The sequence below is a fragment of the Nesoenas mayeri genome, assembly GCF_963082525.1.
Source record: "Nesoenas mayeri genome assembly, chromosome: 2".
In the NCBI taxonomy this organism is placed as follows: domain Eukaryota; kingdom Metazoa; phylum Chordata; class Aves; order Columbiformes; family Columbidae; genus Nesoenas; species Nesoenas mayeri.
Window position 1 is genome coordinate 61869433 of NC_137543.1, and position 11972 is coordinate 61881404.

Sequence of the window (11972 nt, forward strand, 5' to 3'; positions counted from 1 at the left end):
CACACGCTGTTAGCGCTGATTTGTATTGCCAGCTGACTTTCCAACACCTGGTCAATCCAAATCTGTGTTTCTAAGCAACCAATCGATGTTGGGCAAGAAAAAACTAATTTTGAAGTACGTGGGTACTGCGTCCATTTAATGTACTCTGTTATTGATGTAAGATTGGTTTATGCTCAAAGACTGGAAGAACAACTCTGCCCTACACTGTCAATTGTGCTATGTTAAATATATATATAAATAAATAAATAAATAAATAAATAAATAAAATAAATAAATAAATAAAATAAATAAATACACACTCCCCCCCCATCTGAAGTTTTACTTGAAATTGTTATAAGCATGAGACAAAAAGACATGCACATTTCTGCTTGGGTGTCAATCACGGATAGACTAACAAAAGGAACAACTACTAAAAAAGTAACTGTATATCAAACATGCCCTGAAGGACAAGCAAATTATCCATGTATTTATTACCAAGAATGCACTTAGATAACGATATGAAGCTGCAACAAACTACATTTTTCAAATGCCATTAAAGGGATTTAGAGACACAGGTTGTGTTCAACAGCAGACTACCACTTCTGTATCACTCTGGGCAGCACATCAGAGGCTATTCTGCCCTGTGTCTATGCTGAAAGCACAAAGACACCCAGTTTGGGCGTACCCTACAGTGACATACCTACACAGACCCCAGGTACAAGAGCTGGAGCCTGGATTTTACAACTCACTTTACCTGGTACCAAGCATAATGTTCATGGCCTGTATTCAGTATTCCAGGTATGAAGACACAACAGCATATTTATGGCACAAAGTATTTTTAAAGTATTGTGTGTGACAAGATTTGAAAATAGTATTAACAAAATGTTTTTACACCACATTGAGAAAGCTCACCTGCCCAAATTAAAAAAAATTGATAACTGTTAATCCCCCTCTTTAGAGACTTCTAGTAACAACAAAATGTTCTTGCTTAGAGGCACAACAACCTCAATTGCTATTTCATTAGCTTTCAATTCCTGGGATTTCAGTTTTGTACCAGTATTTTCACTTTCATACCCTGTAGTACTTCTAACATGACTATTGGCTTTTTGCTGGTCAGGGAATAAATCTATTTCAAAGAATGTATAGAAAGCTGTAGCATGTCTCCTTCTCTAAATGTTAACACATACCTGGGGATAAACAGAAATAACAGTAATGTTTTGACCTTTTTTTTTTTTTTTTTTCTATCAGCCAACAACTTCAAAGTCTTTTAAAAATGTGAGTATTATCCATTCCATTTACAGGTTAAAAAAACACGGAAAATGAAACAACTATGAAACCCAAGGTTGTACCAATGGGTTAGAAGAAAAAAACCTGCTTTCTCAATTTTGCTTCTAAGACTGGCTTTAGGTTTTTGGAAGCTGAACTAGTACTATAACAATTAAGCTAATCACACCTTCCACAAAGAAATCCTATCATTTGTTACAAAGGCCTAACTACCCTGAACTTAGCAACTACACCAGCTAGTACTTTGTTGATAGGCTAACGCTTCTTACACCAACTCCTCTAAGCTCAAGCGCATACCCAAGTTAAATCCTCACTACCCAGAGAACGGTGCATTAAACCCAGGCCTTCCCCACACCTGGAAATGCCTGGGTTTGCTATGGCAAGGTGCATCACCTCTACAAAGACACTGGCCTCCGCAGAGCCAGAGGGAGGAGAGCACCATGCACATGGAAGTGCAGGCCTGAGCTGTGGCAAGATCAGAGCTGGAAACCAGAGCCCTCGGGTGAGTGGAAGGGGCTTCCCAGAGCAGCAAAGGGAGTTAAAGGAAACCAACAATCCGCTCCCCGCGGACAAGGTGAAAAAGGACGAGCAGGCAGCTCGGGGGTGGCAGAGCCTGGCTTCCCGCTCGACGCCCCTCGACGGACTCCCCAGAGGCCGGGCAGGGAGACCGTTACCTGAGCCCGGCAGCCCGGCCAAGCCGAGGGCCGCTGGCGACAGCAGTGGGGGTAAAAGGCCGCGGCAGCCCGACCATGGCGGCAGCAGGAGAAGCTGCCGCGGCAGCGCGGCCGTAGTGCTGCAGGGCCCTGCCGCGACCTGTCGCCATGGCCGGCTGCACCGCGGGGCTGCGGCTTCGCGCCGCTGCCGCGTCCCCCGTGAAGCCGCGGGGCGGTGCCCAGCCCGGGGGAGCGGCGTCCGGCAACGCTGCCCCGGGGAAGTGGGCGGGAGTCCGCTGGGCCGGCTCTGCATTGCTCCCCTGTGTCACTGCCCCAGGGAAAGACGATCTGTGGGGACTCATGGTCGCACCTAAAGGAGTTTGTTCTTAATTGGAGGACAGGGACACCGCCTCCCCGAGGCGTACGAGATATCTGTGTTTGGCAAAATAAAGACACATTAACAGAATCACAGAATGGTTGGGGCTGGAAGGGACCTCTGGAGATCATCTAGTCCAACACACCTGCTAAAGCAGGTTCACCCAGAGCAGATCACACGGGAATGTGTCCAGGTGGGTTTGAATGTCCCCAGAGGAGGAGACTTCACAGCCTCTCTGGGCAGCCTGTGCCAGTGCTCTGGCACCCTCAAAGTAAACAAGTTTCTCCTCATATTCAGATGGAACCTCCTGTGCTTCAGTCTCTGCCCATTGTCCCTCATTCTTGCTTCTGGCTATTTCTCTAGTAAGGCCACCCGTTTTCTCATGAGCAAATACAAGTTTTCACTCTTACAACTTGTAATTTTGTGACAAAAGTTAAGAATTATTCTACATCATATGGTAATATGATTAAAATATAAAGAAATTCATGTGCATTACAATCACTAGCTGTCTCATACAGAGAGCAATCACAATGTTATGTGTATTTATATGTGGCTCTCTCCATCACCATCTTTTTAGTGGTGTAACTCTTAAATTGAGGGCAATCTGACAGAGAAACAAGGCCAAATAATTAGTTTTGTGAAAACAGGTAGATGACAGGAGAGTGCCTCTGCTAAAGAGGAGGCTTTTCAGTCTTTGCATTCTTAGATGCCTGGAAATCTATATGCGGTATTCTTTAAGGAATTTTTCATAAAGGAGTTGGTCACCATAAACCCAACCGTGCTTCCCTTCAGCTTTCCTGAGCGTCCGGCGTGCGCCGCAGCGGGCGTCGAACGCACCAGCGGGGCGGCCCCGGGGCTGGGCGCTGTGGGACCGCAGTGGCCGCCCCAGGCGGGGAGCGCCGCACGTTCCCCTGCCCGCCGCAGCGGCGTTGGGTTCCCGAGCAGCCCAGCGTGGGGCACACGGAGACACACCGTTAATACAGCGGGGAGCCGCAGCGACTCCCGCCGTGAGCCCCCCGTCGGGACCTCGGGCGGGCGTCCTGTCAGCTGCCCCACGGGGAGCTCCGCGCTGCGCGCCCTGCCCGGGGAAGCCGGAGCACGGTCTGCTCAGGTATTCTAGTCTCCATTCGTCGAAACATCAATTGCACGGCTGTTGCGCAAGATCAAAATAGATACACATTTTTTTGTTGTTTAAACATAGGGGGCGCACGGCGCGGCGAGCAGCCCCACCCCGTTCACCGCCCGGCGGGTCACCGCCCCGGCGAGGCGGGTTGCGGCGGCGGCGCTCGGCATGGCGGTCACTGTAGTACTCTTGCCGGGAGCCGTTCTGAGCGGCGGGCGCAAGAGGGAGCCCGTTCAAACTACCGCTCCCAGGGCCCGCCGCTGCTCTCTTCCCCTCCACCCCCGAGATTTCCGCCGGGGCAATGGCGAGGGGCGGCTGCGCGGCGAGTAATGCGGTCTCCTGACCCGAAGCACCGGCAGCAGAGCCGCGCTCAGGGCTGCAGGCTGCCCTGACTCTTCCCCGCAGTGTGCCCCCCTGGGAGAACGGGGGTGAGCTGCTGAAACTTTCCGTTTCGCTCGGCTACCTCCGCCGTACTTCCGTGAGGGCGCCTGGGAGCCGTGTCCCGGGATGCTGCCCGCCGCCCTTGCCTCGGCGGGGCAGCGCGGCCGGCGGCTGCGGGCCGCCCTGGGGCGGTGGCTGCTCGCTCCGCCCAGCTGCGCGCTGCTGGGGCCGGGGCCCTGTCTGGGGTGGCGGCACCAGCCCCCCTGCAGGGAGCCTCCCTCTCGTCTCTGGGCCGCCCGGCAGAGGTTCGGGACGCGGGCGGGTGGTCTGAGAGCGGAAAAACCCGGCGATAATAGCAAACAGGTGTCCGTGCAAAGGGATCGGAAGGAAGAAACGGTGCTGTCCGCTGCTCAGAAAGGTAAGATGGACCATAGTCACTCGTGAGTGGGAACACTGAGCGCTGCTCAGAGAGACTGGCACTGAGAAATTACTGCCACAGCTGAGATTTTTAGAGCCCCATACTCAGGAACTGGAAAAAAAAAAAAAAACACAATTCTCTGAAAAACAGCAAGCCCAGTTTGTTTCACATTGTGTTGTTTGCAGCGGTTGATACATTTCGATGTATATATTGCACAAGCAGAACAAAAGTTATGTGTCTTCTTCCAAACAGTGTAGAATTTACATCAGTGATAGAATCAGAATCATTTTGGTTGGAAGAGACTCTTAAGATCATCGAGTCCAACCATAACCCAACTTTAGCACTAAGACATGTCCATGAGAACCACATCTATACATCTTCTAATTACCTCCAGAGGTGGAAACTCAACCGCTTCCCTGGGCAGCCTATTCTAATGCCTGACAACTTTTTCCATGAAAAATTTTTCCAATCTAAACCTCCGCTGGTGCAACTTGAGGCCATTTCCTCTTGTCCTGTCATTTACAACTTGGGATATGAGACCAACCTCCTTTCAGGTAGTTTGATAAAGTCTCCCCTCAGCCTCCTTTTCTCCAGGCTAAACAGCCCCTCAGCTGCTCCTCATCAGACTTGTGCTCCAGACCCCTCACCAGCTTCGTTGCCCTTCTCTGAACTTTCCGGCACCTGTCACACACAGCCTGTCTCAATGCCATTAAAACAAGTTTACTTCCAGCTAATGTGTCAAAGCTCTACATATGGTACTAGTTTCTTTATGGAATGATTGTCACTCGAGTTAGATTCATTCAGCTCAGTGAAAAGCGATTACTACGTAATTAGCCTCAGAAATTTTAAGTGTTTTGAAACAGTTTTTGAAAAACATCCTCAATTGATCAGAAAGCTGCAGGAAAAACATTTGTTAAAGTGTCCTTGGTAAGTTGCACTTTGCTGAAAAGTGCACCTTATCACTTGAACAAATGAGTAGTCTCTTCCCAAGTTCTCAGAAATATTTTGTAACCGCAGATCTCATAGGACTTTTTTGCAGTGTATACCAACACTTTTAGTAGTACATTACATCAAAACTAATAGATTAAAAACTAATTGGTTAAACTGCAGTTCATGGTCTCAATAAATAAAATAAGTATTTTTGGTACAATATCCCTTCTTTTTATTGTTCACTTGATTGAGAATTCATAAAATCAGTTATTTTCACTGTGTGCAATTTAGAAGCTTACACTTATTTTTACTTCTCCCTTTCTTTGCATAAGGATTGCTATGATTATGGGTTTATATGGTAGCTGAAATACTGCAGTGCTAATACCTCATTAGTTCTTAAATAAACTAGCTCTCCTGCTACAGGGAAAGTAATAATAAGTGCTGTTCTGGGTGTTGAAAACACCTAGGAGGAAAACAGTAGTAAAGCTTAATATAGAGATATAGATATGCCCTGCACAACATAAGAGATGTTCCATGGTCTCTTAGTGATGGGGCATTATGGAAGCTGATACTGGAATTTTTTCTTCTGCCAAAATGGTATTTGAGCTGTAGATTAATACAGGAGCATTTAAATAAGAAAGTTATACAAGTCTTACTATGCAAGACTGTTAACTCCATTGTTTTCTGTCTATTTCAGTGAAAGAAGCTGGAAGAGACTTTACCTACTTTATTGTGGTGCTTGTGGGAATTGGTGTTACAGGTTATTTTTTTAAATTATATTCTTTATCAGAAGATGTTTTTCATTAATTCCATCTGGTTTGATTAGTTTTTCATTCCATTTGCTGTTGTTTCTGTTGCAGGTGGTTTGCTCTATGTGATTTTTAAAGAGCTATTCTCTTCTTCTAGTCCAAGTAAGATCTATGGAGATGCCTTGGAGAAGTGCAGATCTCACCCTGAGGTTGGTTTTTGAACTTTCTTCATAAGTTTGTGTTTCTTACTGTCTCTCATTGAGTCAATTGTTTGCACAAGGAATCTCACAACCAAAGTTACAGGAAGACCCACGTGGTTCTTAGCAGGTGAACACCAGCAGATCTGCTGGTGCTTTTAGCTGGCCAGAGCTGGGTCAGCTCCAAATTGGAGCCTATGTTAGGACAAGTTAATGGGCCTGAGCTAATTAGCCTGCTAAAAGCCAAGTTAAGCGAGCGTACCAGGGCACAACAACTGATGTAACTGCAGTGTCTGCTCCTTAAGAGCATGTCCTTGTGTCTCCATACACAAAGTCTTATAGACATACCTGAGTGCCTATTAAATGTCATATTTAAAGAGTTTTGCAGGTCAGGGAGGGAACTGATCCCACTTAGTCTTGTAGATCTAGTCTCCTGTCTTTCCTCTGCACAGTTACTCTGTTGTGACACTTGCATTAGGGTTCTGTCAGTCTACAAGCACTCCACAAGCATCCAGGAACTTAAACTCTTCATTCGAAACACAGTTCGCATTCCTGTAGACAACAGGAAAGAGAACAGCCATGTGATCACACATGCACATAAGATAGCTAGATGTAAATGAATATCAGTCTAAAACTAGATTCTTAAAAACACCACTTGAGGTAAAACAGGGTTGCCGCATGTGCCACTGAGGCTAACCTAGAAACGAAGTGACAAGTTGTCACTAGAATAAAAATGAAGACTGCTTTGGAACAAGTTTGTAAAATTAAAACTTAAGTGCTTATACAGTAAAAATCACCCTCCCTTTCTAACAAACTATAAAGTAAGTTTAAAACTAGGTGAATTTGGTCTGGCTTTATAGATCTGGGAAAAAATAAAAAATAATTGAATTTCTTAAATGGTAGTGGGTTTTAGACAATGTGAAGGGGAGTGCACTTGCATTTTAAACTTTGAAACATCATCTTAGAGGAGACGAGCAAATATTTCCTGCTTTTTTTTCCTTTTTACACAGAAAGTCAGTAAAGTATAAAATAAGAAGAGAGATTAAAATGTCATAATCAAAGAGGATGGTACAAATGGAAGGTATTAGTAGGATTTATTTTAGACATTTAATATGTGACTGTGAAGACAGGCACTGAAATACAGAGAAACTTTACTTACACTGTTTTCTTTCATAAATTCTTCTGTTCTTGACACATCAGACTTGCAAGGGGCATTTTGTTGAAAGAAAATGTATTCACAGCAGGGGTGTCAGCTGATACTGAATATCTGTTTGAATGTGATACCTTCTGACAACTCAAACCTCTTTTCTCTTGTAGGTAATTGGTGTTTTTGGTGAATCTATTAAAGGTTATGGAGAGGCAACAAGAAGAGGAAGACGACAGTTTGTCAGGTGCCCTTTGGTGTTTGCCATATACAGACACTCGTTTTTGAACAGCAAAGACATTTTGGGTCACATCATAGCAAGTTAGATCTCGATTAATGAACTGTATGCGATGTCCTTACTTTTGAGTGAGAACGAAAGCATTTTTTTGCTGTACCTCTTGTGTGGCACATACCACTAAGTATGGTGCACGTACAATATAAAACAGTAGTTCTGAGTGCCTCAAAATAAGCGATGGTCAGCATGGTAAACATAGAGCTGGTATCCAGAAAATAGGATGAGTCTTAAGAGAGCAGTACAGAGGCCTAGACATGCATCTGGGGAGCAGGGATCTGGCTGAAGTTTACAGTCTGAAACCCTCATATAGAGTGAAATTGTTCTTTGAGAGTTTTTCTCCTTTCAAAGCAGTAGTTCTTAGCAGGCAAGAAAGAGCAGGACATACTATTATAACTGTACAGGTTCTAGTCACTGCAGTGACTATATTGTCCCAAGCTGATATGCAGTGTTTCTGCTCATTTCTTACATTGCTTTTTGGTACTCGAGGCCACATCTCTCCTGTGCATTTAACAGAACTTCTCTCACCTAAACCTTTCATGAGTGTGTCTATTTATTATTCTCCTTTTGAAGGAAACAAAAGAACTAATTCTTACAAAATGTAAATCCTTCCTGCACTATAACCCAATAGGGGCTTTGTCTTTAGTGGGGTCTTTGACTTGAATTCATTCAAGGAGGTTTCATATAGGATGGGATACATAAGCCCAGATACACAATTTGAACCATTAAATTGAGAATTTTTTTTTCAGGAGCAAGACGATTTTTACTGGTGGAATTTTATCTTTTCACTAAACTCCGTGTAAATGTGTTTAAAGTGAGCTGCTAAATGAAAAGGATATGCTCAAATATTTTAAGCAACAAACTGTAAATAAGTAAATGTACTGTCAGCTTTCCTAGTATTTCATTTCCATCATTTGGAAAGTCTAGTATTTTAAATAAATTTTTGAGCTGAGGACTTTGTAAGATTGTAGTGTTTGTGTCTGCAGTATAAGGATGACCTTAAATGTCTCAAAAAGATGAAGATTTTTTAATGTATGAACACCTTGAATGTGAGTTTACTACAGTAGGGCTCTCTTCATTCATCTGTTCTCTGTAGCCCATCATGTCACCTTAAACTGTACTGGAAATGTAATTCACAGTGTATATCTGAGTATGACTGATGGAAATACAAGCTCGGCATTTAGTAATTTCAGGAGGAAACATGAACTGGCACCAGAACTGTAGTTTGACTATTAGTTTCTGGAAGTGGTTGCCTTCAAAGTGATGTGACCTTTCTATTCATCTAACACTTGAGCATAACCTAACTCTAGTCTAAATATTGACATTTAGGTTGGAGATCTGATATCAGTGCCAAAGTTACACAACTTCAGGAGAACAAAATCATTATCAAAATAAGTAAAGCGTAAACTGTTTGTTTTGATGTGATTTAACCAACTTGATAATTAAGTTAAAAAACATTTTGTGTTGTTTGGCTTGGTAACTTTAAGTGCCTAAAAAAAGCCCTGGCAGTCTTGGTGATGTAGGTGTTCTGTTCTAGGTGTCAGGCTCTGAATCTGAGGATTTTTTAAAAATACAAGGAAATTCCAGAATCTTCAGCCATTGGATTGCTGCTGAGTTTTGAGGGGAGGACTGGGGTGGGGACACTTAAGCATCTGTTAATCCTCAACTGCTAATTAGTTCTTTTTTCTAACTCTGCTACTCTTTATACGCTCTACAGTGCAGCTTGGGAAGAGCTGTAGAGAGGAAGCCATGGTGGCATAAGGACTGTATCGGAATATACTTAATCAAAAAATAGTTAAGCAGCTCCTCTAAATAAGTTTAAATCTAAAGTTTAACTATCGTATAATATGTATCCTTGCTGGGTGGGGTTTTGTTTTGTTTTGCTGTTTTTAGTCACATTGAATACATAAAGGATGGACTGAAACATATGCGTTTGAAGTTCTATATTGAGGGCACTGAATCAGGGAAGCGGGGAACGGTCCATATGGAAGTCAAAGAGGTATGTACAATTGCTTGACATAGCTGACAAGATTAATGTGAAGTTTACACTACTGAAGAGGAAAAAAAAACAGAACCTGAAATTGTTTTCCTTACAGAATCCTGAAAGAGGAAGATTTGAGGTCCGCTACATATTTGTGGACGTTGACACCTATCCTAGAAGAACTATTGTCATAGAAGACAACAGATGATAGCCAGTGATCAAAGTTGCCACTTCATCTCGTTGAGCGTTGGGTAATACCAGTGTTGCCAGTCTACACATGAATTATTCAGTGTTCCTGACTGTATCTTGCACCTTTGGGATTGTGCTACAGGACATCACCTCTCAGGGCCTCCATTAAGGTCTTTCATTGCAACAGATACAGGATTTGAAGTGAAGCCAATGAAAAACAGTAGAGCCATCACTTATGGCAAATATTTTTGACATAGGAAAATAATGGCTCATAATAAACAGTTTGATGCTGGATAATACTTCTGCACACTCAAAAACTGAGTCTTCCAAGATTTTAGGTTTGTTTGTGGAGCTTTTTGACTTCCTTTGCTTGGATTTTCTACTAGCACTGCAATAAAGAAAGTGGTATTTTAAGTGTAGTCAGTCTCACTGTTTTCATTGTAGATGCCTTTATGTAAGTAAGAAGGATGTGTGTAAAATAAGGATGTATATTAGTGATGCAAAGCGGATCTAACCCAAAGACATATAAGAATATGGGTTGTAGAGACATGCATCCTTGGCAAATGACTGAAGAGAAAGATTTCAATATTGTTGTCTTCTAAGTAGATTAACATCACACAGAACAGTGGTGCTGTCTGCTCCTTCCAGCACTTGCCATGCTGCTCCACTAATGGCAGTGGTGTAGCAGCTCAGCACTGCTCACAGTTTCTCCATTAACTTAAGTAATCTAAATCTTCTGAGAAACAGATTAATGTAGTTTTACCCAAACTGAAAAACTCATCTCATGACCAAACTTCTCACCTGTGTTTCTTCCTCAGTGCAACATGGCAGATAGCAAACATAACCCTGTATATTAATGATCAGACTCAGTGGTGCCCATCTGTCAAGCAGCACCAACCAAAAAAGTTCAAGTTTTAGCTTCTTTAACCGATTTCTTAAACACCAACTAATGTGTTTTTCTGCAGTTTTCTGTCCTATTTTATGAGCTTTTTAGTTCACTGGTGAATTATCCCTACATTAAATATACACTGATGTTATCAGCCTTTATTATGAGTTCATTTAATTGTACATTTGGACTGTTCTGAAGTTCGTACGATATTCCCTCATACAATGCCACAAGTATATCTAGACCTTTAGTAATACTTTACTGGACTTCAGCTGTCCTGTTTATCTGCCTCTCAGTAATTTCATTTGTAACCTAGTAAAGATTTTTTTTTAAAAAGGAAAATACCTGAGGCCCTCATTGTTTCATTGCAACTTGCTGCATTACATTCCATGTTTACCTGCCACCACTTGTGCCCAGTCACTGTAAACATGTGTCATACCATGGTGGTTACTGAAAACCACCTCTGCAAGAGTTTTGTCACAAATGCAACATGGAGCAGATTTGTCAGAGCATATCAGAAATACTGCAAGTTATATATGTTTATAATTAATACTAAAGTACTAGCCTTAGGCCCATAGTGTACCTTCATAAATATGTCATAATTCTTCACCTTTTACAAAGCAAGACTAAATAAAAATACACAGTTTAAACTAGAAAATGTAATAACTATTTATATCAAGCTGCCTGAGAGCTGTCATAAACTTCAGTGTCAACAACAAAACTGACAGGCTGGGTTTTTTGCTGTAACTCTGTGTCCCAGCTTTGCTTTTTATTAATCCAACTGTGGCTTGTTTTCAGGGGGCTTCACAGCTGGAGAAAGGAATACTTCCTAAAGCAAGATGTAAAAAACACTTTTTTATAGTAAAAACATTTTTATAGTAAATGGTATAGGTACAGCAAAGAGGACAGCCATTAGGTTTATTTCTGTCTTGGTTTAGAACTTTGTTTGCACAGAAGAAACTGCCAGGACTAGAAATTTTCTGGGAAGGAAAAGATGCTGACCTCACATAACGATGTTTTTCCAACCAATGCAAGTGTGTGAAATTCTATATCACACTTGTGGTAAAACAGTAAGCATAGGCCATTGGGATTAATGTGCCTGTTTGGCTTTAGCTTGAGAAGACTAAGAATTTGATTATTTGCAACTGAATTTATTTACAGTTTTTTTCAGTAGCAAGGACTTCTAACATACATGGAAATATAACGTATTTCAGGGTTTGCATGAAAGAACTGTCTGTTTGGGAATCAGATCTCTAGTCATTTGGTCACTTTGAGACATCAGAATAGAAGTTTTTAAAGTTATCTGTAAAGCCATCAGTACCACAGTTCTTGCACAAAGTGCCCTTGTGACACTTTCCATGTGTCAGGCCTCAGTATTGTGCTCCCTAGC

The 11972-nt window shown here is 42.6% G+C and overlaps 1 protein-coding gene across 1 annotated transcript; it reads left to right on the forward strand.

Annotated features, from left to right (window-relative positions):
- The first annotated feature begins 3721 nt into the window (after positions 1–3721).
- Positions 3722–9988, forward strand: TIMM21 (translocase of inner mitochondrial membrane 21). The gene is made up of 6 exons (XM_080340422.1): positions 3722–4214; positions 5842–5904; positions 6005–6102; positions 7408–7481; positions 9420–9525; positions 9623–9988. Exons 1-6 carry the CDS (start codon positions 3923–3925, stop codon positions 9713–9715), a joined length of 726 nt encoding a protein of 241 aa, XP_080196548.1. The 5' UTR covers positions 3722–3922; the 3' UTR covers positions 9716–9988.
- Positions 9989–11972: the final 1984 nt, after the last annotated feature.